A 27,927-nucleotide genomic window follows, 5' to 3' on the forward strand; every position below is an offset into this window, starting at 1 on the left:
AAGATTTCAGCTGAATTCAAATTATATTTTTTTGCTTCATTTTGACTGACTAAAAATGATATTTAGATCGACTGAATTAGGTCTTGATTCTGGGTGGGTGTGTGTGTGTTGTATTAGGTCTTGTCACATCATCTTATAATTTTTGTTGCGATAACCTAAATGACGGCATTTGTTTTATTGAAATAATAAAATATAATTGTTTTAATATTAAAAATATCCTTGATGAATATATTTTTAATTTCATATATTGGTTATAAACTATGAGACTAAGCATTTTGATAATACGCATATTATTAAAACGAAAAGGATTTTTTTTTATTGCTTTTGTCATAGAAAATGACAAAAGACACCTTGGTGTCCTGATCAATCAATCATACCTATGGTTCCATTTCAACGGCCAGGATCAGAGCACTCTCGTATATTACATGGCGGAGGGAGGCCAAGCGCGAGTGGAGGGAGCTTTCGAACAATAAACGTTGGCAAGAAATGGCGATGTCGAGCTTGAGAAGAAGGAAGGTAGCCAACCCTCTTGAGAACACTTGAAGCTCTCTCTCTCTCTCTCTCTCTCTCTCTCTCTCTCTCTCTCTCTCTCTCTCCTGCTGTAATTTCTGCTTCTTTTTCTTTTGTGATTATTTGCAAGATGGGTGGATTTGGAAAATTCTCCAAGATCGGCGCATTTGGCCGTCGTTGGTCAGTCAACCCTCCCGAGAACCCTGCAAGCTATCGTTTGCTTTCTTTTCTTCGGTGCTTCAATCGTCAGTTCCTTCTGTAAGACCGTTTCTTGTTCTTTCGTGATGATCTGCAAGATGGGCGGGGTGGGAAAACCCTCCAAGATAGGTTTTTTTGGCTGTGATCGGTTAGCCAACCTTCTCGAGAACCCTACAAACGTTCGTCTTCTTCTTTTCTTTTGTGATGATTTGTAAGATGGGTGGGTTTGGAAGGCCCTCCAAGATCGGATTATTTGGCCGTCACCGTACAAGCGATTGTTTTCTTTCTTTTTGGTGCTTTAGGGTTTAGGGTTTAGAGTTGTTTCTGTTCGAGCGCTTCTTTTTCTTTTGTGATGATCTGCAATATGGGTAGGTTTGGAAAACCCTCCAAGATCGGATTATTTGGTCGTCATTAGTCAGGCTACCCGTTCGACAACCCGACAAGCGGTTGTTTTCTTTGTCTTTGGTGCTTATATTCAGTTCGCTCTGTAAGTGCTCTTCCTTTTCGTTTGTGATGATTTGCAAGATGGGTGGGTTTGGAAAATCCTCACAAGATTGGATTATTGGGGTCATTGTTGGCTAGCCAACCCCCTGAAGAACCCGACAAGCTAATTGTTTTGTTTCTCTTCTTTGGTTCCTTAGGTCTTCAGTTCTTTCTGCAAGGGTGATTCTTTTTCTTCTGTGATGGTTTACCAGATGAAGGATTGGAATCCCCTTCACGGTCGGATTATTTGGGCGTCATTGGTCTCTGAATCCTCTCTAGAACCTACGAGCAATTTCTTTCTTTCCCATCTCGGGTGCCTTGTCTTCAGTTCCTTAGCAAATGTCTGCTTCTTATTCTTTTGTGATGATTTTGCAAGATCGGTGGGTTTGCAAAAGCCTCGGAGATTGGAGTATTTGATCGTCACTTTCTTTAGCTTGAATCCTTTACAAATATGGATTGATATCTCTACGCATAGAGGGTTCCTTCGGCCTTCTCTCCTGCTTTATTGTTAATATTCGGAGCAAAGTTTTGTCTCTGTTATCATCTTCTTTTAATTCTAATTGGTTGGGCACAAACTGTTTCCAGTGCTGGAATCATCATGATTTTCATGCCATATCTCTTAATGCAGGTGGTGCTTCTTTGGTTTAATTCAGACCTTTTTGAAATGATAGGTGCCTTTTCTGTAGGAACATAAAATTAATGGCCATTCTTTGGACTATCTTCTGTTCAAGAAATGTATTTTGCTTTTAGACTGCTTAGACCATGTCTTCATCTTGCTTTGTTCATTGTTCTTCCCATTCTTCATTATATTTTGCTCCTAGTTTACTTTAAACCGACCATGTCTATTTTCTTCCTAGATAGTGGATCGCTTGAGGTTGTAATGTTAACTGATTGCAAATATTCCATTTTTTTAGTTGGTCACTAACATTGAGTTTGGGATTCCATACATAATAAGTCTGTGCTAAGGCTATTATTTATTTTTTGTTGAAGGTCATCTTTCAATCTTTATCAAATTTATGTGGTTATGTTGGACGTGTTGCATATGCCACAAAAAGGACTATTGATTTTGGGCAGCCAACTTCACTCTCTCATCCTGAGGTACTGGTTTAAATATGTTCCAGCACTTTTTTCCTTTCTTGTTGCACTTTGAGACATCCAGATATCTCTTATCTAGAAACAGTTGCCCACCTGCACCTGAACTATTTGCTGTCTGATCACTAGAATGTTCCTGTCATCACTTTACCGTTTTAAAGTTGAGAAGTTGTAATGTCAATGTTATCTCAGATGTACAAGAACTATCCTATTGTCTATAAATTTGAGTTGCATGAAATAAATGGATTATTTGAAAAGTAAAACAGATATTTTCGATAATGCATGTTCAAGCTAAGAAAATAACAGTACTTAGTTATTCTATGTGGTTTTCATGAACCTTGTCATGGCTTCTCTGTTCCCTTATTGACTTTAAAATGCATCTGTCCTAGACTCTCATACTAAGATGAACTAAGAAAATCTTTCTGTATAAGTGTCAGTAATTTCTGTCATCTTGCCTTAAACTTAGTAAGCCAGAAGTCTACGGAACCTTTAATTAATGTTGAGTCACACTTCATGAACATTTATCATTAATGCAAAATAATATGGAAAATAAATGCTGAAGAACAAGAAAGCAGAAGATGAAGGAAGAAGATAAAGGAGAGTGGGCACTATGTAACTGGTCTTTTTTTGACATTTCCTTTCCTGTGAATCATGTGAAAAAGTGTATGGTCTATTATTTAAGTGAATTGTGCAAAGCATTTATTCATTAGGGCATAATTACATGTATTATTAAGTTTTTTGATGTGATACAAGATATGTAGAGTTACACATGCACAAATCATGTTCCAGTTTGTTATGATAACAATATGGTCCATCGTATGCAATGCTACACATATATTATTCACCATCAACATGAAACTACTTGATACTTTTATTTTGGGAGACATTTCAATTGGTCATGATTGTATGGTATCGTAAGATTAACTGCAGGCCACATTGTGTTGAATTTCTAATCTGGTACATGGATAGGGCACTAAGGATAGTGGTGCCATGGCTTCCTGCGTTGAATGTGAAGGATCCTAGTGAATGAATGGAACTTATTTAGGAAATTAGGGATTATAGCGAAGTAGATTGTAACACCTAGAATAGCATTGGTTGTGGACTATCGTGTGGGATGGCTTATCCGCTCCTCAATCCAGTACAGATTTTTCTCTAAGGAATTTCTCTATCATGATATGGTAGTGTTTCTATACAGTTAGTTTGTTTGCAAAATAAGGGATACTGGATCAAAACTGTAAGGAAGTCATCATGTTTGAAAATATTAGCAACTTTGATCTCACTTTTCGTAAGATATAACCTAATATCCTAGGAGACTCATGGGTATATCGATTGACAGCAAGAAAGAGGGAGGAGGAGAAGCTGAGGCGAAGGAGGAAGCAATGATTGGGTGGGGCTTTTATTTTGGGGTGGGGATGAGGGGGTAGGAGTGGTTGAGGTAGTAGGGAGAGAGCAAGAGGTTATTAAAGAAAAAGGAAAAAAATCTATAAGAAAATAATGATACTCCCAATTTTGGGGATCAAAATGGGCAATACCACTTGGTCCATGGCCCTTTTTCTTCTCAAATGGTTAATAAATAGTTCGCATGAATTAGTCCGATCGGTTCTTTAAACACCTTGCTTGATATTAATACTAAGATTAGAAAGAATATTATATACATTTTTATGGTACCCACTATGTAGTACCCCGATTAGTCTCATATCGAAAGTGAGCAAGATTAAGATTGACTTATAAGGGTCCAATGAGTGTACTATTATCAACTTTAGTATAAGTATTTGAATAGTAATTTAGGTCAAATGAAATTGATAGACCAATTAGCCCATTAGACCCGAGTTGTGACATTTGGTATCATAGTTGACCTATTATTTGAGTATGGTGAGGAGGCTCGAGTAGGAAAGAACTACTCGTGGATGGAGTCAGAGGGACTCGTCATGGTGTGGAGCCACCACTGGGCTACGCCTCATATGTATCATGTTAGGATTTGATTTGGGCTATGTTGGGCCTTGACGAAGACATTAAGCCCTTGGGTGGGGGAATTGTAATACTCCGATTAGTCTCACATTAGAAGTAGACAAGATTAATATTAACTTATAAGTGCCCGATAAGTGTTATATTATTAACTTCAACCTAATCATTTTGACCAGTGGTTTAGGTCAAACGAAGTTGACAGGCTAGTTAGCCCATCAGGTCTGGGTCGTGACACACTACCTAATATACGAAGTGGTGTCTGGAACAAGTATGCTGAAGGTATTCGTTATTCTGATCTTTTTTCTAGGGAAAGCACACTCTTGGAAATATGCATCCCATTTGACTCATCCTTCACCAATATTTCCCATAATCTCTTGTCCTGTGATGCATAGTATGGTGGAAAAAGAAACTAGAATGAATATATGATCTCTTGTTACAACTAATGGATAGGAACATTGAAGTCAAACTAGGAAACATGAAAGGTGAAGTATGGAGTAAGGTTAGTAAGATTGGTGCGCCAATTCCAACAAGATTACTGATATAATCATCAATCTGAAATATCCTTCCCTTTTCTGGCACTAACTAAAGTGTATAGAGTTGCCTGGACTACCACTCATGTGCCTTTGGTTAAAGGAACTAGTCACATAAGCTTACAGTGAGATGCTTGGTCAAGTGGAATATTTTGCTTTTATTATCCTTCATTTATACTTGTCACTGACTTTTTCATGTCACATGCAGTTTCTAACTCTTGCCTTATTATTTAATGCCATTTAGGCTCACTTGGAAATTTTATTTACTTGTTCTTCAGCATTATAACTATTACCTTTTACTCTTTTTTCTTTTGGAATATGCACCTCATAACGTACCAAGATCAATGGCTAAAACATATATTTTGCTCCTTTTCCTTGGCATCTCAGACATTTGAGAAAGCTAATTTTCGCTGTAGGTTCTGTTAATATTCTTTATAATATTACTACATTTTGACTTGTTACTCTTGTCTTTCATAGTTAGTGGGTGAAGATGAGATTACACCTGGGATAGCAACTGATGAATATATTTCAAGAAGGAAAAGGCTTCTGGAGTTGCTCCCTGAAAAGTGCTTGGCTATCATTGCTTCTGCCCCTGTGAAAATGATGACAGATGTTGTGCCCTACCCATTTAGACAAGATGCTGATTTTCTTTATATTACAGGTTGCTTGCAACCTGGTGGTATAGCAGTTCTAAGCGAAGAGTGTGGCCTTTGTATGTTTATGCCAGATCCAGATCCTCACGTAAGCCCAAGCCTTCATCTCGTGTATCCTTTTTCCGATTTATGGAGTATCTGAACCAGTGATGTCTAAGCTTAATTTTATGGAGTATTTGGAAAAATTCATAGCTTGGTTTTACTATACAAGATTTTTCTTGGTGATATTTGTTACATTTAAGCGTGATCACAACCCTGTATGTGAATAACATTGCATTTTTGTAATAACCCAAGAAGTAACTCGATGCAGACATCATGGCCACCACATCACCAAAGTTGTGTCAGATTGTGATGCAGACGACCCATTCTTTTTATGTTCTTGTTTTGTTAATCTATTTTTAGCATTAGGCTGGGAGGTCCAGGACATTGGTGATCGGGTGAAGTCGGTTTCCCTCTTGTTTCTGCCCCCTTTGTTATTTTCCTGTTCAAAATTGCTTATGCAGTAAATGAAGTGATGTTCCACATATAACATTCAGTTATATAGTTAGCTGATGTTCAATCAACATGAAATCATATGTTTGGTATATATATTTTATCATTCTTCTATCAGCTCACAAAAATTAGTATGTCTGCTTGGTGCTATTCTCATGCTTTTCACTTGAGTTTTTGTTGCCATTTAAGATTTAAGTGCAATTTGTTTTCCATAAAATTTATGGAAAAGATGAATTATGATGTCTTTTTTTCTTTCTGAAAATATTTTATTTTTCTTTTGTAACGTCTTCTTAGAGAAACAACAACATTAACATCACTTAGTACTTGAGTACCTTAGTTCTGATATTTGATGAATCAAGTCCAGGATTGTTGAATATTCTGTCTTCTTGCAGCAAAGTGTTAAATATGTGGATTTTGCAATGCTGGAACTTAGGCTGTTTCATAATTACACATGTTCAGGAGATCTGTATTATTAGGGGCATTACTCTTTTGATTTGTTGCTAACAATTACAATCCTATTTTTGTTTGATGTTTCCAGTACTAAGATATGTAATTAAAACATGTGTCTGTTTCTTGCCTTGCACGACCGTATTTCTACCGGAATTTTATCCTGTACCCATATCTTGTCACCTAGTTATCTGGTTCTACTTCAGTATTGTAGTCTGGACATGAGAAATCGTGTCTATGATATAGATAACTACTTGTCTATGAAAAAATCATTTTATATGTATTCTTCTTTTTCCTACTATCATATTTTTTTCATTGTTTAACAGGATGCAGTTTGGCAAGGTCAAGTTGCCGGAGTGGAAGCAGCCTTGGACTTTTTCAAGGCTGATAAAGCATTTCCACTGAGTGCGATGCACAAGGTTCTTGCTTCATTTTGTGGATGATGTAGATTATAGATTATTGCATCCATGAAATGCCAAACAGTTATGCTAGTTTAGTTTGTATTGTTGGAATCTTTGGTGGGTGTTGGATTGCTATGTTTACTTGTCTGCATGTTCATTGGCCTGACATACTTCTGAGATTGTAGACCTTAAGTTCTCCAGCTATTGTAGCACCTTGTTCTTCAATTTCCCATGTTCATTATCTATTTAACTGGACTATAGACTCATAATGGTTTTTGCTTAACTATTCAACTTAATTTTACCTCAGGAAAAATAAATTGTCCATCTATGCCCGTGAAAGGTTGTCTTTCAGCATGTATGATGCTCTAAAATATAGTTTACAAGTATACTTCTGAATAGGTTTCTAAATGCCAATCGGACCACAATGTACCTACCTATATTTACTAATCTGACAAGGTACTGGTTTCAAACCATAAAGCCCGATAAATAATTCTTTATTATTTTATTCAATAGTGTCAAGCAGTACAGGTTGGTATACCCCTTGTATATCCGTCTTGTAATAGTTTGCTAGGTTTATAAGGTCAATATCGGATATTTGACTGATATTGAGATCATTGCTCTTGAAATCTTTGTACTTCCTTTTTTTTTGTGCCTATTATCAAGGTTCGCTGTACCGTACCATACCGACGTTTCGACCCGGGCTTGGTACGGTATGGTACCGGTATACCGGGCGGTACATCAGGGCGTACCGTATGGTACACCCTAGTGTACCGAACAATTTTATACTTTTTCATATTGTAGCACTGTAGCGGTACCGGGTGGTCCGCGTATCGGTAACCTGTTGGACCATACGTACCGTCCGGTACGGGCGGTACATTTCGGTATGGCAGACCTTGCTTATTATACTTATTGGGACACTCTACTAAGATGTTAAATATTGGTTATTTAAGCAAGAACAGTCTCACATACCTTTTCTGAGACGGCTGATGATCCAATATGGTGCAATTTGTTAGGGTTTATGGTACAAAGTATAAACTACAAAGTGTCAATGGATGTACTCTTAAGCCTTGTTCCTCTGGTGTAAGTAAGAGTACAAGTTTAAGAGATATACAAGAAAGATATGAAGAAATAATGCTACGGTAACTGCATGCATATTTATGTAGAGGAGCCTTATTGCCTTGCCTTAGTTTTTATTAACCATGTTAAATTAAGGTTGATTCATCATGTCAGATAGATAATGACACTGAGAAAAATGAAAGAAGAAGAGTTGGGAATTTATAGTGGTGAAAATGTATGTCAGTTTGAGAGCATACATTATATACTAAATGTTAATTTTCCTATCATTTTGGCCTGTAGGAGATTGGATTATTTGGAACAATTTAGTAAGCAATTTTTATGAGTTTCTTTGGTTAAAGTTGTTACACATTCTCCAAATCTCTTTGGAAATGCTTTGTCTCTAACAGGCTTAATTCTCCATAAAGGAATGCAACTTTCTTTTATACATTATATATATATATATATATATATGCAAAGAAAACATTTATTATATATGTGCTAATGGTTACCTGTTAACAACCATGTGGGTATGCTTGGCCTTTTTCTATGTATAAGTTCAGATCCTTCCTCAAATGATGAGACAAGCATCGAGATTGTTTCACAATGCAAAGACAGCATCACCATCTTATACAGAGATGGAGCCCTTTATTAAGGCATCTTTCAACAACAAAGTCAAAGATCTTTCAGCCTATACTCATGAATTACAGTGGATAAAGTCTGCGTCTGAACTCAAGTTGATGAGGACTTCTGCATCAATTGCATGTCAGGTGTTTCTTTTCTAATCCCAAATTCATCTTTCAGCAGCTTATGACTGAGATATCAACCTAGCAAAGTTTCTTCTTCTTTTTCTCTTTTACCAAATTTATTTTAGTTTTGTAATCACTTAGTTCAGTAAGGTTATCTGCATTTTCCATTTGACATCTTTTGAGTGATGACAAGATTGAGTTGTTTCCTTCATATCTTATGATGCATTAATAGCAAGGATTTGTAATTGCAACATGGCATGTGCTTGCCATGTGTCCAGAGTCACATGGGCACTGGATCAACACTGCAATATGCCTAGTGCCTGTATGCTACGCCATGGCACAGAAGATGCCCATGTGTCAGTTTTGTGACAGTTGAAATATGCTTTTTATTGATTAATTATTTCTTTAATTATATATGTTTGTATGAATTATCTAACTAGTTTTACCAGGGTCTGCAATTTCGTATATTGGTACTGTATTGGTATTACTGGTACACACTAAGTTTTGGAAAAATACTGAAAAAGCAAAAAAAAAAAAACTGCTCGATACAGGGCATGTACCATCCTGTACGAGGTGGTACTTGTTCAGTATTGTACATTTCGGTGGTACAAGCCCTGTACCAGGTTGATTTACTTTGGTTCACGTGCCGGTATGTTGTCAGGATAAATTCTGCCTATACCATATTATACTGGGGTTGTATTGCAAACCTTGAGTTTTATGAACTGTGGTGATTATTTCTACCTTTCTGTTTGAGAAATAGAAGTACTGCTTTTACATCTATATCAGATCAAGCATGACAACATGCTTCTAAGAACAAAGTTGCAAAGAATTAGAAAGTGTTTAGTGAATGACACTGAGAACGTTGGCCAAATACAAAACAATATTTTTTTGGGTAATATGACACTGCTTGTCTTTCATTGAGAAAGTTTTGGAGCACCAAGACTCGTGATTGCTTTGAAATGTCTTACATGCAATATCAAGAAAAGAAACCAATGTGGGGCCAAGCTCATAATATAGAAGTAGGTGGGTTAGAATATATATTATAAAAATAAAATACAATATATTGTATTTTTAAAAAATGCCACTCAGAAATCGCTAATGTTCTTTTGACAATTTTAGGAGTAGAGCTAACAAAAACATGGAGAAGCATTTTATTATTTGACTGTAACTTCTGAGAAGTCCTCCCATATAACATTCTGCTTTACCATTGTGTTACTTTTCAGTAGATGTTGTCTTATCACAATTTTTACAAAATCTTATTTAGAAAATGAGATTTCCATTCGAATCATAACTCCCTTTTGCTCTAAAAATTTACAGACATAATTTTCTTATTTATGTTACAAAATGAAGTCATATACTAGCCCAAACATGTGATCACACTAAATATATTTGTGCCAATTAAAGCAAACTTTATACAGTGGGTTTTGGGACAACCACTTCTAAGTTGAATTTGTCCATAACTTGTTGACTGATGCAGCACTTAATTTTTTTCTTTATTTTTTCTTTGCTTTATATGTTTTTGTTTAATTCTAACTACAGCTAAGCAGTTTGTTTCAATCTTGACTCTTGAGAACCTTGTCTTGTTTTTTTTCTTTAGCGCTTATGTGTTCCTTCTGCTAGGAACATTGACAAGTTTGATTCATTTCTCTTTGCATATGTGACAACACATGGACTTCAAAATCTATTTGAATGTAGAAGCAAATAGGTGATTTTTAAGCTGTCATACTCTTCCATATTTAAAAAATCTTGTAAATATAATTATTTAAATAAAAATATGATATTAAATTAAGAAAATCTTGTAAAATCACAATATCACATTAACAAAAAGTCTCAAAATTCAAAACAATAACAATAATTTCAAATAAATAAAAATTAACAGTATTAAAAGTAAAATAATATATTATTAATCTAATAAATAAAAACACTGTTAGTAGTATATAGTTAATAGTATACTGTTTATATATTGTTAATAGTATACTATTGAAGTGAGAAGAGTGTGAGCAAGAGGAAGATCGAGGCTGCTGACTAAGAGCAGCGGGAGCGGGAGCGGCAACGATGAGTGACGACAGCGGTAGCAGCGAGCAGCGGGAACGACAAGCAAGGTTAGGGTTGGGAAGTCGCGAGAGGAAGGCTAATATCAATGCTTTAGTTGGTTCAATCTCGACTGAACCAACTAAAGCATCGGAGACCGAACCAGACCTAAAACGTTGGTTCGGTCGCCTGGTTTACCCCGGGCGCTCGCCCGAAGTGCTCGGTACCTGGGCTCGGGCGAGCGCCCATGCGATACCTCTTTGAAGCGCGCCACTTGGAAATGAAGCGAGGTGCTTGGGCCTCGCCTCGCCCAAGCGCCTAGGCGAGCACCCAAGCGCCTATTGAAATCACTAAACTCGCCAATGATATTACATGTGAGAGTTAGACATCTTTTATATGTCACTGAGAAATGAAAAAGGAAAAAAAATGTCATTTTCTTATATCAAACCTACCAGACTATGGTGTTGTTATTACACTCTACCTTCTATCTGAACAATAAGTGCGGAATACCTGAGCTCAGTGACTTGGATCAAGCATTGACGTTCTCTTTTGCCTCCATAATTTTCTTGTACAATTATTTTATTCAAAAGTTATTTAAAGCATAACTTTTGAAATTTACATCTATTCTCTTTATGAGTAAAATAATTACATTGCTGTCATTTAAATGCCATTACCAGCATCAGTTGTAGCATAATCTAGTCTCTGGTTGTTTCTAGATGTGAATGGCTATTGTTTTCCATTTTCTATTAGCCATTTCAGAATACATGTATTATAGAATGTTATTATGGTTGTAATAGTTGAATCCTTATCTCATGACTACTAAGATTGCAGATTGGTCTCCTTGACGTTTAATGTTACTTAATATCAAAGCAGATCACCAATGACTGATCAGCATTAATCTTTTCCTGTTTGGCTAGTCTTTGTTGCAAACCATGTTGCTTTCAAGAATATTTCCAGAAGAGAGCAAGTTGTCAGCTAAGGTTGAATATGAGTGCAAGATGAGAGGTGCTCAAAGAATGGCGTAAGCTTTCTTATTGTATAATTACCTAAGTTCCTACCATGCATTCAACATTAGTTTTAGTGATTCTTTAAGGAATAAAACTTAAGAACTATTTAGGCGATGAGGTTAATTCTGATTGTTTTGTTGTAATGGTTGTTACGTTCATTTAAGCCCCTTAACTTATGTACTTTTTCTCTTGAAATTATCCTTTTCTGTGTTTTGCTCAACAAACATTCGTTATCCTGGCTCTTATTATTGAATTTTTTCCTTGTGCATAACTTTAACTAGTTTCTTTTTTGTGGAGTCATCTTTTTTTAAAAATCAGCTATAGGTAAATCATAGATAAAAATTGTTGTAAAGTAATTGTATTCTTGGCAAGTGAGGAACTATTGCTATAAAGTATATATTCTTGTTAGCTAGGAACTACTGTAGGTTTAATCATTTTCATTATAAATGGAGGTATACAAAATTACAAATCAAAGTTTGACTTGTTAAGCAGTTATTGATGTATAAAAAGACTCACAAAGTGAACTTGGAGCTAGTCTGGTGAGTTTCTTTATAGTCAACACATGAATTAGACAAGATCACATCTATCTATAAGTGAATTCTATTGTGGTGGGATCTCTGCAATGCTAAGGAAGAAATCCAGAGGGTCACTAGTAACTGGTTCATCTATTTATCTTAAAAAATATAGCTCATTAATATTAAAAAAGAAAATAAAAACACAGACAGATGGACAATGTAACAATGACCTCTGGGAGCACAATTTAAAATATCAATGTTAGGAACCGAATTCAAGAAGAAAAGGTGAAGGACTTAAAGATTGTGGAAGACTACATTGCAGTGTCAATGTTAGGATGAAGCTTAAGTTTTATGAATGATTGAATATTTCTGTCAAAATTATTTGGGATTCTAATTTGGTTACGATGTGACCCAACTACAAATTTAAAATTGACAAATTGAAAACGTGGTACTAAAGGTTTTGTAAGATCGCTATGAGATAAATTCTTCAACAGTATTTGAAATAAGGAGTTGTAGAACATTATTCTCAGTTGGATTCTGCTTAGATAAAACAAATAGAATCATAGTTGTATCAGATTATTTGGTCCCAAATGGTTATCGAGTGTTTCATCATTAAAGCATGAAACACTAGAAACTGAATTTATACTTCTTTTTTCATATAAATTTTTGAATCTGTTTAAATGCAAACATTTAAAAGTTTAATGGTAGATTTAAACCTTTTACTCTAACAGTCCTTTGACTTCTTACTGTATAGTTTGAGCTTTGCATGATACTGGCAACTTTGTTGTTGTATATTATTGGTTTTCACTATTCCATAGTATGTTGTTCCATTTTATTGAACATAACATTCTTAATTGCATTTGTTTTCTTTGAAAATCTTGACTTGACTTTTAGGTTCAATCCTGTAGTTGGTGGGGGTGTCAATGGTAGCGTTATACACTACTCACGAAATGATCAGAATGTAAGAACATTTCATGTCATCTTGTTGACTGAAGATCCCATATATATATGGTAGAACACTTGATTATAATGGCTGAAGCTTGACAGATTAGAGCTGGAGATCTTGTATTAATGGATGTTGGTTGTGAGTTTCATGGTTACTTAAGTGACTTAACCCGCACATGGCCTCCTTGTGGTAGCTTTAGCCCTGCTCAGGTAATTGTTGCACATGTCCTTTCATCTTTTTTCAGTTATTCTTTTGATCCTTTATTCCTGTTTGTTTGTAGCTTTTTAATTTCCTTTTAAGTGATTCTGTGAGTGCCTTATCACTGAATCTTGATGTTGATGATGGCCATAAAGAGACCTATCAATGTGGCATATATATTTTTCTTGATTCTGGGTAAATCTCTGTAATCAATCTGATGTTGGTTACACATTTAACTGGTATTATTTTTCTTAGGCCCACTTATCACACCATGGTATAAATCCCAGTTAAAAAATTGCTTAACTTTTACAAAACCTAACTGCTAGTCTATTATGTTGTATAAGGCTATAAGCTAATAGACCCTGATCATTGTTGAATATTTTGAACTTATCTGAAGGACATTGAATGCTGGTTGTGCTGGGTCACTTTTGCTTGTCTATACATTTATTACCTACACTAGCTACACAAGTCTGCTTTTTCTTCGTTACATCTGAGTGCTTCCCGTTGCTTAGGAAAAGACATGAAAATGGTGGTATGATTTTTCTTACCACCATTGCTTAACTTTTACAAAACCTAACTGCTACTCTATTATGTTGTATAAGCTAATAGACTCTGATCATTGTTGAATATTTTGAACTTATCTGAAGGACATTGAATGCTGGTTGTGCTGGGTCACTTTTGCTCGTCTATACATTTATTACCTACACTAGCTGCACAAGTCTGCTTTTTCTTCATTACATCTGAGTGCTTCACATTGCTTAGGAAAAGACATGAAAATGGTAAAATAAGGCTTTTCTTAGGCTTTGCATCACACCTTGAAGAAATTTATTTTTCATACATGGAACTGATTTTTATATATAGAACTACTTACATCTTTTAACTTTATATTAAGGTATCATTATGCTTTGAGCCACTTGCATGAGCTCGTTGATTTCTCAATATGGTCAGAGATTCTACACATCATTTGTAAGAAACTGAAAATGTGCGAGTCTTCACATATCAAAGCCTCCTAAGAGTTTGCATGCAATCTTGCTTAATCATGAAAGTCTACAAAATTTGTAATCCAGATTTGTTGCTTATCACTAAGATTGTTCGCTACATTGTGTTTGTCACTCTGTTTGTCATTAAGCCTGTAAATCATGCTTTGGATGATGAGAGACCAAGGATTCCTATTTCATGACATGGTACAATACCAGTTCTTTGGCAGACCTGTTTGTATTGGCCTGCTTGTTTTCCTGTGGTACAGGCCTATTATTATGAGTATAAACCAATCACATTAGCACAGGTGGGCCTACACAGTTGACATGCCATCAGATCCCTTGTCAATTCTGTAAACTCAGTACTCTAATAGGTTAACACCAGGGCCTGAGTGACCCATAAGAAAGCTTGGGTGTCGGTTATAAATTTGGGGAAACTTTTACCATGACAAGCAAAATGTCATTGTATTGTAGTGTAGGACTGTGGAGCTGCCGAAATGTGGATCTAAATTTGCTCAGGTGCAAGGTTGTGGTTCTGTGACAGGTGAGGAATGTTCATGTACCTGCAATAAATTTTATGATTCTGAAGTAATCTTGCTTGTGTACCATAATTATGCTTTTCTACTTGCTGTTCTAGCATTGTCCTGGCTCCCCTCTAAACTGCAGTACTAAGCAGTGGCTATTTTGACATATCCTGATTTCAGAGATTCATAAATCATCTTTTGGGCTTGTATATTGTGTTTTCTGAAATTTCTCATGAATCCTGATATACAGAATTCTTTACAGCATTCTTTGTAAAACATCTCAATCAGAAAATTGCGATGTGCTGAGTAATCTTCCACCTATGAGAAAGTAACTGATGTTTTCTCTATTCATTTTTAGAATATACTCATGTATGCTGCTCTTGCTGTCTCAGATTAATTTGACAGTTAACATGTATAATACTTCTTAATTCAGTTTTTGGATTGACCAGGAAATATTGTATAGTCTGATTCTGGAGACAAATAAGGAATGCTTGAAGCTATGCAGACCAGGCATCAGCCTTCAGCAAATTCATAATTATTCGGTATGATTCATAACCCTAAATACTTGATTTAACTTTCTCTCTATGTTCTTTTTCAAGCACTGAGGACTCATAAGATGGATTATCAAAGGTTGACTGCCAGTTTTAAAACATTGTTGAATCATTAATGGCCCTTACAATTTAAAGTGCTTTATAACTGATCCCTTGTTTGGTGGGAGAATAGCTGACTTTAACGCTGTCTATAAATGAATGATCAATTTAGTTTTGGCTACTTTAAAATATTGATGTTTTTGTGATTATTACTGTAGGTTATAGTTATTTTATCTTCCTGTTTTCTTTACACAATTTCTTATTAAATCTCAATAATCATTTTCTGCCTCTTAATGAACTATAATCTCAGGATCTAGAATTATCTTGGGGTAATATTTTTAAAGACGAGCTGAAACTGACCTGGGTATATATGCAATTTAAGTGGAGCTTCTCCTTGTCCAAGCCTTGCAATAGAGCCTAAGTCAAAGTTGGATTTATGAAAGATTCAACAGAATTGTAGGACTTGGTGTAAATTTGATGCCTGCCCTCAAGCTACAAATTGCCTGTCCAAGGAAACTTGAAACGTGGATGTAAATGGCAACAACCAAAGTTTTGTCACTTGGACGTACTTTTTGTTCTAGACTTTTAGGTAAATCAACATTGATCATAGCACTTTGTTCTTTTTTTTTTGTATTTATCAGTATTACTAATTGATCATTAGCCATCATCTGTTTCACTTAATTTAGGGATGTCTGCAACTGCTTCATTTTTCACAAGACATGATGCTGCATATTGATGTGATTAGTGTACACTTAGCATCAGAGGGTACATTGGTTGCTTGTATCTGCCAGAAATTGTGTTTTGTGGCTTATATAGTAGGTCTTGCTTTGTCTAACACTGTTGTATTAACTTCTCAATGCTGCATGAATTGTAGGTTAAAATGCTTAGGAGAGGACTCAAGGAGATTGGTGTTCTGAATGATGAAGTCAGTCAGTTATACCATCAGCTAAATCCAACATCAATAGGTCCTGTCCATATAATATTCTTTCGTGCCTCCCGATTGCTTTTTTTCCAACTAATGTTATGTTGCTACACATGAAGTGAGCAAACTAAAATGGTTTGCATAGTGATTTCATAGGAATCTTTTAATCAAATAGAGCAGATGAGCTTCACTCATCCTTTCGAACAGGTTTCATCAATTGTTTTTAATCTTCATAAGCATCAAGTGATTATGATTGTTCTCTCATTTATGTGCCAGGTCATTATTTAGGAATGGACATTCACGACTGTGCCATGATTAATAATGACCGTCCTCTGGTGCCTGGTGTTGTAAGTCATAGTCTTAATTCATCATTTCTGTTTTCTTTTCATTGGTTTGTTTGGAGAGAATAATGATCTTTTTCAAAATTAGTTTTGCTTAAAAACATGTATTGTCATGAATTTTTTCGTTCAGAAGGAGAAAATAGTAGTCTTTCCATTTTCAACCCGGTAGTCTATTAAAGAAACATATCTTTTTCCTGTCCTGAAAAGGTCATCCTTGTAAAACATTGTCTCATATCCCTACAGAGGGATGGTCTTCTTCTAAATAAAGCACTTTATCTGAATGGCAGAATACTGCTAGCAAACCATTGTTTTGAAAAAGTTACTTTGATTTGATAGCAAACTTGGGACATGGTAAAATTTTAGTTCATGCATTTCTATTTCAATGATTTATATATATATCATATTTGCAAATGAGCGATTGTCCACTTGAAATTAGATTTCATCCTTAACAAGTTATCGGTATCAGTCTAATGCTCCTTTTCCTAATTTTTCCACTTGTTTCCTTGATTGTGTGAAGCCCCAAACTGCTGCATTTTAAATGAGTTTGCAACTTGGCAGGTGATCACAATTGAGCCTGGAGTGTATATCCCTTCATCTTATGATGGACCAGAGAGGTTTGATCCCAAGTAAACTTAGTGCATGGTTTCCTTGGAGTGGATGGATAATACACAGGTTTAAAAAGCATAGTCTTTTGATTGGATATACACAGGTACTGTGGCATCGGAATAAGGATTGAAGATGAAGTCCTCATTACTGAAACTGGCCACGAGGTTAGGGATTCAGTTCACTTTGTTGAATCATTCATGTTAAGATGCTTACTGTGGATCTTTGGAACACAGGTGCTTACTGGATCAATGCCTAAAGAGATTCAACATATTAAATCTTTGCTGAACTATACACACGGTGAAGCTTCGGAAGCCTCTGACTTGATAACGGCATTTAACTAAGGCGATGCAGAAGATCCCAAGTACCAAAGATCGATTACATGTCATAGAAAACATCCCCTTAAGAGAGAGAGCGCCCATAGGAAATATCTGTAACCACGAGACCAAAGTAAAATTGGAAACTAATTAGAGCTGTACCTGACGGAATCTTTCACATATTTGATGCTGTGACTTCACGGAAAGAACGAGCAGTGACGACGTTCGAAAAAGAAACTTTTTTTTTTTTTTGAGCAATTCAATAGTGCCCCGCTATCTAAGAGGGTTTTTGAGCAATTCAATATATAGCCATCAAACTTTTTATTTGGCTGCACTCCGTATATACGTAACCTTGCTGCTGCTGCCTTCTTCACCACTGCTTCTTGCCTTTCTTCTTTTTCTTGAAGCTGCCTTTGGAGCAGCTGCCATTTCCGGGAGAGGGGCTCTCGTTGGTTGTGCTGTTGTTGTTGGCTTCAAACATGCCTGACTGCATTGCATTCTGCAACCACTCGAAGAATTCTTCCTCGGTGATGGCCTCTTCGTTGTTGCTTGTCGCCCCACCTCCTCTTGGGGCCGAACCAGATCCCTTGGAGCTAGTTTGCTTTGTTAGACTGGTGTTCACATGAAAACTTGGCTTGTGAGTGTTGGCAGGGCATTTCATTCCCTGAAACAGCATAAGCAGAGTGTTTAGAACAGCCTTTATATTTAAATGCAAATATTCAACAATCTCACCTGACAGATGAACCACTCCGTGACCTCATAAACCTTGCTTTTTGCACACACGTACACTCTTGGTGGATCCACCTGCAACAATCCACATCAATATAAAACATAATATTGGAATGATATTAAATTTTTTACCAGTCTATATGCTATTGACCAATAAGCTTTTAAATATAAAAGATTGCAATACCTTCTGCAGCAATCCAAACAAAAGGGGCTGGAAAGACTGTTCAACCCACCCATCACCATCTTTACTTTGGTGGAATTCTTTGCAATCCTATAAACGGAGAGGGGCACAGGAGATATCAAAAAACTATGTTTCATCTCTTTTCAACAATGCAGGACAAACGTATAACCTGACACCATCTTGCTTGGGATTTGGATCTATCTGTGCAAATCCAGACATGGAAATCACTGCATTTCTTGCATGCTATTCTTCTTGCTTCTCCATATGGGCCTTCATATTCAGCTTCAGAATGACTAAATCCTGGTCTAAAAATGCCCTGTCCCCCCTTCTGAAGAAAGAATGTTCATAAATATCCTAGAAATACGGACCAGAGGGACTAATAGTTTTAATGGTACAGAACACTAAACAATAAAAATCTTAGACAAAAAATAATAATAAAATTTCTACATCAAATGTGCATACTGTTCAAAAAAAGTCTTCATCTTAAGCCTTTTCAACAACCATTAAGATAGGCTCTTCAGCACAACCCAAAGTTAAAAATAACTCATGTATTTTGGAGAGAACATTGATGCAAAGATGTTAACTCATCTCATACCAATAAGTACAATGGTGAGGCAATTTTCATTCTGCACCTGAGTAATAATTTAAAAAGTTTAGAGTAGTACTAGTGAACCACCCTATTGCTGAGCATGCTATAATTTTGAATAAATGTGCTCTCTTGGCAAAAAGAAGATAAATATTAAAAGAAAATTAAGAAAAAGAACAGATAACAAAGGCAAGCAAATGAAAGTACAGAAATCACAGAATAAAAAGACAGGCAAAATTTTCTCTTGTCCAATGAGTAATCTAAGTCCTCAGAGACCTATGGTGATAGGGTTTCAGGTTCAGGTCTGTTTTGAGCGGGTTTCAGTTCCCTCTGAAGTGACAGAAGTTATAGCTCAAAAACAGATTGGTTCAACCAGAAACATAAATCAAACAGGTGCCTAGTCAACTTTCAACTGGTTAAGTTGAATGAGAGGAAGGTGTGTAACCTTGCTCATTTTGTCATTCTTCTAGCCCATTTTCTCAATCATATGTTCTTCCTACAACCAACAGCAAGAATCCTCTCCATCACCTTAGTTTTTTCCTCTCATATTTCTTTATGCATCCAACACTGTGCATCAATCAAAGACACATTATTGATGTGGATTGTGAATTCCATTTTACAAAAGCAAAATGAACACAGTAAATATGAAACACCATAACATTCCTTTACACTCTATGGATATGTGCTACATTCCTCAAAGTAATTTATTTGTTGCCTTAGATCTACAGTACAGCACTCACAACAAGATATTTACTTACCCCAAAGTAATCTAATTTTTCATGAGATAATCTGTATGAAACTAATCCAACCTTTAGCAAAAAATGAGAAGAAGCTTAGGATAATCTCAAGAGGAATTGTTCCAAGAAAAAAAAAGATCAACTCAAAATGCTAGCATTAGTTGGGGGTGAAGGAAGCATTGGAGTGAATAACTTCTATGTTATTTGTCCAAAAAGAAAGATGATTGAATGCAGAAACAGAGATGCAGGAAGTCTTTGGTCATATACTGTAGAAAAGATGGAGTGGTTGAACTTTACCAATGAGAGGGGCGCATGATTGAAGAGATTAACTTTCACATTATCAAAGCGGACTACTCAAATCATCCTAAGGTCTTCAGTTTTTAAACGATCTCTGTGCTAAAAACATGCTGATAGATTAATACAACAGGTGTGTTGAACATACAAATGATATTGGCATGCCTACACCCCCCACCCTGCCAGTACCAGAACAGCGTGACATATGACTGAGACAGTCAAGATAAGAACTTGTTACTAAGATTAAAATTCATCACATCCATAAAGATCGAATCTGCAGATAAAATGGACATATCAACAAAAAATAACTCAAATTTCTCCCATCGAGCAAGTCTAGTAAATAACTTGATCAGAAAAGACAATTTGAGAATTGATGAATTCCAGATGTGCTTACAACTTATTGGCATCTTAGTAAACACCAGAGAGAAGATAACGTCATTTGTTTTTATAAAGAAAATGACTTTAAAAACGTAAATATATATCAGGCATTGTATAAAATAAACAATAAATTAAGTTTCACATACTGTTTTTCGAAATAAACTTCAATACCTTTTTCCGTTGAAAAATAAACAGGAATTACCAAAGCACAAAGTTCTCATACCAAAATCCATAAATCGTATGGGATAATTTACGCTAAAACCTGCTAAGATGTTATTTTTCAATATAATAAGATAGTTGCAGCATTTATAACAGCATGTATTTTACTGCAGAATCCAATGCAATCTCTCATGTTCAATTAAATAAAAGAACACATGCCTGGACAAGTATTAAAAAACATAATATACCCAGTGTGCTAATGACTAAATTCAGTAAAAAGAAAAAAGATGAAACTAGAAGTACAAAGACAACCTTTAGGGGAGAATTCTGAAACCTTCGAAAATAATTCAATAACTCTTCCCTCCTCAATTCTTCATCATACGTCTTTCTTTTCAAAGAATCTAACAGAACCTGGTAAGAAAAATAACAATCAAGTGAAGGTTCTTTCCGCATTGGTTCTTTTTCTGCATAGGGGATTGTTATGAGGATAAGCAAGTTGACAATTGTGACGTAAAAAAGAAAAGGAAAAAAGAAAAACGGAAATAATCTTCACCTCATATGCATTTTGAAGTTTTTTAAATGCATCTGCAGCTTTCTCATTGCCCATATTCTTATCTGGGTGGACAAGCATTGCCTAGAGCCAAGTTTGTAAATTTGTAATGTAATTAGAAGCTAATAAAAATATGTAATATGGTTTAATTGCTAAGTCATATCTTGGAAGTAAGACCACGGAACCAGACACAAGCACCCAGAAACTAAACGCTAATAGTAGAACGACAATCACCTTCTTTCTGTACTCCTTCTTCAGGTAAGAGGCATCTACATTCTCATAGCGAGTCAAACCTAGAGCTGAATAGTGATCAGCACAGTTCAACAATCGAGCAACTTCATCTTCAGAGCTCAGTTCTGCCTCAGTTCCACTGGTCGAAGGAACGCCTGGGCAACGGTCAGCTGGTGTCTCAGAAGAAGACTGAAAAGCATCGTCTCCCAGTGAAGAATGAGAAGATTCCCCAAAGAAATGACCCGCTCGACTCCGAGTTTGCCTAGTATGCTCTGAAGAATCGTTAGATTTGGAATCATTTGTGTTATTCTTTAGGATGTGTATAAGAATGTCACTGGATATGAAAGACACATTGAGTCCAAAAAGCAACCCAAGCCACCCTACATAGCATCTAGTACAGTACATAGAATATACTGTAGAGATAAGAAGGGCGACCCGTTCATGGCCAAACATAAATGTAACACCTGCATATGAGATAGCATAGTGTAAATAAATATAGTTAGTTGTTGCAACGATAAAGGCCATATAAACATGAATGTGAGAGAAGCTACTACATAATTACCTGAAAAAAGTGACACAAGCCCTGTTGTCCAAAAGCTGCCATAGAACCATAAAATTCCCATTGCAAGTATGGCCACAACCAAAATTGTGAGTCCAATACCAATGAAAACTATCATTGCAGTAGAAATTACCTGAATCATACAACCAATAAATCAGAAGAAAGTTTGAGTTGCACACGATGAAGGAGCATACAATGCATGCTAAGATTTATGAAAATAGCATACACTATCAAATTCTGTACTTCAAGTAGGAAAAGAAAAGGTAGTACAAATCCTAGCTGCTATCTGTTTTATTTTGACGAAAGGTATTGTCTAGCAATATCTAGAGAAAGAAGAAGATACTATTTTAGATAGGAAGAAGCCACTAAAATAGAGAGGCACCCAAAGTAACATAATCAATGGACAGATAAGAAAAAAAAAACATTATTACCAGAAAGACAACATATTTATGCCCATATGAAACACTCGAAGGAACCACACGTGCTGTTATTCTTAACAGTGGAAACGTTAATAATCTTCCAAAACTCTGATCTTGGTCTAATTTATTTAATTATGAATGACAAAATATGTAGCTTTTCAAACGTGTGAACCTGGCCACTTGGATCCATCAATCAGCACTCGGTGCATATGTCTAGTTGTCGCCAAGCCTGTGTATGGGAACTGGTCAAGTGAAACATGCTTGGCTGTGTGGGTGACAAGTACTAAATCAAATGGCACCAGACAGCCATGTGATGTGCACAGCAATTCTTGTGCCCCACGAAAGAAGAGGATGGCAGCAAATAAAAACAACATAATGCCGAATAGTATGGCAGTTATCGGTTTATGCACCAGATAACCAAAAAATGAGTCAAAAAGGGGAACAGTTAGGACAAACCATGACTACAAGAATTTTCATGAATCCAATCATTGCGGTAATGGAGAGGATGCTGCACCAAATAGTCGTGAGGAAAGATGTAGTTCCCAACCGTAATAGAGAATCAAGGCCACGAATGCTGCAGTCCAGCCATACCATGGATAGCAGAAAAATTAATTTACCAAGATATAATGTCCATGCCAAAATAATAGGATAGGCATGCCCAACTTTAACACGGGCATAATTATGACTCTTTCGAATGACTGAATTTATCACTTTCAATCGTGGTTTCTGCCGTTCAAGCCATTCAGAAGCTGCTCCTAGAACATACAAGGCCAAAGACCTTAAGTTCCTAGATGCTACTGCTAGGAAAGCTCCATTGTTATTTCCAATGGGCAGGCCATCAAAATAGTGGCAGAACTTTCCATCGTCTCTTTTTTCTTCAAAAGAATTTGATGAAAGGTTACTTTTTGATGGATCTCGTAGACCGCTTGACCTATCTTCTGATCGCAATAAACTTGGGATTTGACCATCTGGTTTCTCTCTAGTAAGAGCACATCCAGATCTCTGCTTGTTCCTTTTACCATTTGCCTTGGTTTTGTTTATCTTCCCTACAGGACTCCTTGGCTGACAAACATTATCAGCATTGTTGGGGTATTCTGTCTCAGGAGTCTTTCCACTCCGCATCTCTGAATTTTCTTTAAATCCATCTGAATCTATGCCTTGTACATCAGCTGTATGACAATTCAGACCATTCCTTTGGTGATTTCCCTTTCGAGCCATGAGAATTATGTTGTCAGTACACAATATAGAGGTATGCCAATGTCTTTGGAAGGCCTAAAAGGGCCCTACACATCATGTCATACCCTCATGGAAAGGATAGCACCTACAAGCAAATGACAAAAGCCAGATTAGGAATAACAGAAAGTTGTGTTTGGCAAAGGGTAATAATTGTGAAGTAGATTGGTTTTCATATTATGCAGTTAATTATTGAAAAAAAGGAAAATAGTAACAAGCTACTGCACAATGATAACTACTTGTAAGAGAGTAACAAACTGATAAACCTAAAAGGCAGTAGATAGTATCTGAGTTAGCTAGAATAACAGAGCTTGACATACTCCATTTTAGTCCTCACTTCAATTGCATGTGTACACTCATATGAAGAACTCACTACTGAATTATTTACCAATTATGCAACCAGATTACAAAAAGTTCTCAAGTTAAACTACATAGTAAAAAGCCTAATAACCACAAACTATTTTCACCAAAGCACTTTTATCCTGAGCTTCTTAACTTCTCAACTTTATGTTCAATTTGACTAGAAATAGTGAGACCACTTTACCTGAATAGTTTATACTCTCCTCTATTCTGGCTAGGGAAGCATTAATCAATCAAGAGTAATTCAGGTTCGATTTCCGGACAATACACATATTTTGGTTACAAAAGAAACACCTGGGCAAGTTTTAGCAAAACTTAAAAAAAGTAATCAAATGAAAACCAAGTTCAGAGATTTAAGATATTGAGAGAGAAATATTTATGTAAATGCTGATATATCACAACAAGCAATGGCTTAGATGCTCTGCATGTTACTGGCAAACATGTTGTTCCTTCTCATTCATTTCAGACAGTATAATAAATAAATGTTGACAACAGATCAGATAATGGCTTATCAGTTATGTCAATAATATTCCTCATTTAATCTGACAGTCCAGACCCAAATGCTTAGAATGGACAACAATCAGATGAATATCAAGTAACAAAATGTAAAAGACAAAGATTAAGGAATTTAAATATGTGAAACATGGCATTTAGATACTCAAAATTCACAACAAAACAAAAGATAAAATTAATTGATAATAAGAACTTCAATGCTATTTTGTGTGAATGCTCCCCAAGCCTCAGGACAATAATAAAATGTATACATATTAAATATCTTGATTCTGTAAATTAATTCTTTTATAATTAAAAATTACTAATAAAATAATTGCAACAATTTCTATTGCACATGCAATACACATGGATACGTAATCCAGAGTTATTAGACTTGAATGCAGCTATAGCATTTGTTGCCTATACCTCAATGTTTCTTCAAACTCAAAGCCAAAGCAGTTAAGAACCAATAAAATTGCTCATAATGCAATGACATCTGCTGCAAATCCTATTGACACTTTATTAACATATTGCAGGAGTCACAAACTCAACAACTTGCAAATAATAAAATACAATAATCATATTAGTTACATCATTTGATTATTCTATTTGATGTTTAAAAATTCATTGTGATAAAGCAGAACTGATTGGACACCCTGTTACATCAATCATGTGTTTGCTGATTGTATAAATCAAGAAAAATGGCTGATCACTAGCTTGCAACCACTCATTAGCAACCTTGTAGATTTAAACATCAACCAAGGTAATGATTTGGCATAGCACCAACAGTACAGCAGAGCAAGTCTTTGAACATTAACCAGAAGAAAGTACATCTACCCATGATTTAATTCTATACCCAAAAATGAGGGCAACAGTATGGCTATTATAAAGCCATGGCAATTCCACAATTCCACCTACTAATAATAATCTTGGTGTCCCATGGCAGAAACCAGAGCAGAAGCATCACAGAAAAAAGAAGAATGTTTTTGTTTTCTGTCACACACAAATATGCAGCTGGAACTTCAACTCTCCTTGAGGTTGCATACATAAGTGTGATATGTGAAATATACAGAATTTGATCTTTGAGAAAACATTAAAATCCTTGACTACTATGTAAATGATTAACATGTTAGTTGACAGGTTAACCTACATGCTCCCGCTGTGTAAATCATGAGATTCATTACTGGTTAGTTCCGTGAATGATGCAGTATGAAGAAATTAACATAAAAAATAGTTTAACTATGTTTTCATTTTTCCTGAAAACTTCTGCTCAAGCACAATGGGCATCCGACCATTTATTGCATATAAACATTCGCCAAAAAATGATTTCCATGAAGATCTTATTGTGCCAGTATATATAGCTAAGACAATTGTCATCGATTGCACACCAAGCACTACCCATTGACCATGTAACTAAATGCTCTTCAATCCAGAGATCACATCTTATTAACTTAAACCTAGGTACCATCTCTTTGGCTCTGGATGACCCTCTTAAATCGCTGCACGGTATAATTAAGGGAGAAAGCCTCTTTAGAATATACCAATTGGCAGATAACCAATCTGACCCAGTATCACCGTTTTGAAGTCTACGAACGACTTCCATTCAGAATGAAATACATGGTTCGACATCAGAAAGGATCAACGGATCAAAAATGTACGAAACCCTATTCAAGAAACTACCCACATGAATCAAGATGAACAAAACCCTATCAAGAACCCCGTTCACAGCGCAAACCGGATCAAAAAGAACAAAACCCTAGTCAAGAAACTCGCCACATGGATCGAGATGAACAAAACCCTATTCAAGAACCCCGTGCACAGCTCAAGCCCTATTCAAGAAACTCGCCGGACATCCATCCACACGAAAGAACATTGGAGAAGAACTGAGCCTACGCCGTTCCGCAGTCCTCACGCGAAACCCGGTTCAAGAAAGAGGCGAAACGAACCAATTCGACGCAGAAAGCCAAAAACAAGAGTCGAATTCGATCAGGAAAGTTCGAAATCAATCGAAAGCAACAAGGGTCGGAACAAGATGTAGAGAAAATGGAATCTTGACGACAGGCCGACCGGCGGCTCCAAAGAAGGGGACGAGAAAGAGGGATTACCTCGCAACGCACGTAGAAGAGGTGATCGGAGAGAAGAATCGCGGATTGAGAGAAGAAGGAAGACGGGATTACGACCAAGGCTTCCCCACTTCTTCGCCCCGTTCACTCCCCCTCCTCGTTACCCCACCTCGTGGCTTCCACACTGGAGAGAGACGAGAGGCGAGGAGCGACGAATCCACAGTGTTAATCGTGTGACCAAGAAAGGGCTATATATATAACACAGCGACGCACGCGTGTACTGCACGCCCTCAAGTGGGATCACGTCGATCGTTGGATCATGGAGGGGCCACCGCTTTTATCCAATTGGACGGGCCGTTGTGTTTCTCGTATTCTTTATGCGTATGAAAATATCGTGGTTTAACGTGCTACCGTTCTCACGCAGCAAATTAGTATTTCCACCTGTCGGTATTACGCAGTCAATATGTATTTCTCGGAAAATAATGTTATATATACACGTATTTCATTTATTGCGTCATTATATATGTATATCAAATGATGAATAATAAAAACTTAGATTAACATGAAAATAAAACAAAATCATTATAAAAATAAAAAAAATGATATATTATATATCAAACAATATGATATAAAAATTACGAATTTATAAAATAAAATATATAAAATTAATTAATATAATATGGGGAGTATTATAAATTTAGTTAAAAGTAGGATATAAAAATATAAGTACAAAACAAAAAGGTAGCATGCAAACATAGGAAATAAAGAATATAAGAGTACAACATAATGTAAATACAAAATAATACTGATATTACAGTAAGACATAAAATAATATATATTTGATGATAATATAAATGTTCATATAATTTTTTAATTGAGTTTGACTCATGATTTAATAATCTAAATTTTTTTATTGAATTGATATATGTGAATCAATCTAACTAATGTGAATCAAATTTAGATTTGCTTAATCTAAAATTGGATTGAATTGATGTTTAGTGTCATGTGTCTTAATTCTAACTAATTTGACTCAGACTTAATGCCCTACTTGTCCTACAATAAATAATTGCTTACCAACTTTGGTGAGTTTGATAACATGTACAAGAATATTACTTGCACTCTCAGATTATGCAAATACACAAACATATACAGAGAAACAAATATATTTGGCCTCAGCTTCATACTGGTGTGTGAAATCACCAGGCTGGCATTTTGGCTTATGTGGTGCAAGGGAAGCCAGCCAACACACATGTCTTTCCAACCAGGTGGCAGTGAGACCAGTGACAGCCACCATTAATGGCTCTCTCTCTCTCTCTCCTTCTCCAGAACTATTCCCTCCTGTGCTTGTCTCCATGCTTCAGACTGGTGGACACAAGATTAATGATAATGCTTAACAACAACCAAGCAAAGAC

The 27,927-nt window shown here is 36.0% G+C and overlaps 2 protein-coding genes across 3 annotated transcripts; one reads left to right on the top strand and one right to left on the bottom strand.

Moving 5' to 3' along the window:
* Positions 1–407: 407 nt before the first annotated feature.
* On the top strand, positions 408–17,878 carry LOC103978923 (intermediate cleaving peptidase 55, mitochondrial). The gene is made up of 14 exons (XM_009394882.3): positions 408–516; positions 2,182–2,289; positions 5,256–5,519; positions 6,697–6,789; positions 8,388–8,594; positions 11,522–11,625; positions 13,021–13,087; positions 13,174–13,281; positions 15,221–15,313; positions 16,236–16,326; positions 16,560–16,630; positions 17,183–17,238; positions 17,334–17,394; positions 17,464–17,878. Exons 1-14 carry the CDS (start codon positions 487–489, stop codon positions 17,569–17,571), a joined length of 1,461 nt encoding a protein of 486 aa, XP_009393157.2. The 5' UTR covers positions 408–486; the 3' UTR covers positions 17,572–17,878.
* Positions 17,769–26,726, bottom strand: LOC103978924 (uncharacterized). 2 transcript variants are annotated; one of them, XM_018823610.2, is made up of 10 exons: positions 26,558–26,726; positions 22,824–23,688; positions 21,952–22,081; positions 21,393–21,853; positions 21,162–21,242; positions 20,921–21,019; positions 18,624–18,779; positions 18,458–18,544; positions 18,277–18,348; positions 17,769–18,208 (listed from the first exon to the last, which is right to left on the bottom strand). In XM_018823610.2, exons 2-10 carry the CDS (start codon positions 23,583–23,585, stop codon positions 17,915–17,917), a joined length of 2,142 nt encoding a protein of 713 aa, XP_018679155.2. In that variant the 5' UTR covers positions 23,586–23,688; positions 26,558–26,726; the 3' UTR covers positions 17,769–17,914. The 2 variants fall into 2 exon arrangements, with proteins under 2 accessions (XP_018679155.2, XP_009393158.2); XM_009394883.3 differs by having other exon boundaries at positions 18,624–18,782.
* Between the last annotated feature and the right edge of the window lie 1,201 nt (positions 26,727–27,927).

The sequence above is a fragment of the Musa acuminata genome, chromosome BXJ3-3, assembly GCF_036884655.1.
Source record: "Musa acuminata AAA Group cultivar baxijiao chromosome BXJ3-3, Cavendish_Baxijiao_AAA, whole genome shotgun sequence".
NCBI classification, from domain to species: domain Eukaryota; kingdom Viridiplantae; phylum Streptophyta; class Magnoliopsida; order Zingiberales; family Musaceae; genus Musa; species Musa acuminata.

Excerpts from the sequence above, each read along its gene's own strand:
- LOC103978923 (XM_009394882.3), top strand. The coding sequence starts at position 487 with ATGGCGATGTCGAGCTTGAGAAGAAGGAAG. Across the intron at positions 13,282-15,220 it reads GTAGCTTTAGCCCTGCTCAG|GAAATATTGTATAGTCTGAT; the intron begins GTAATTGTTGCA and ends TGGATTGACCAG. Across the intron at positions 17,395-17,463 it reads TTACTGAAACTGGCCACGAG|GTGCTTACTGGATCAATGCC; the intron begins GTTAGGGATTCA and ends TTTGGAACACAG.
- LOC103978924 (XM_009394883.3), bottom strand. The coding sequence starts at position 23,585 with ATGGCTCGAAAGGGAAATCACCAAAGGAATGGTCTGAATTGTCATACA. Across the intron at positions 18,783-20,920 it reads TTCAGAATTCTCCCCTAAAG|AAGGGGGGACAGGGCATTTT; the intron begins GTTGTCTTTGTA and ends TTCTTTCTTCAG. Across the intron at positions 18,545-18,623 it reads CCCAAGCAAGATGGTGTCAG|GATTGCAAAGAATTCCACCA; the intron begins GTTATACGTTTG and ends CTCCGTTTATAG.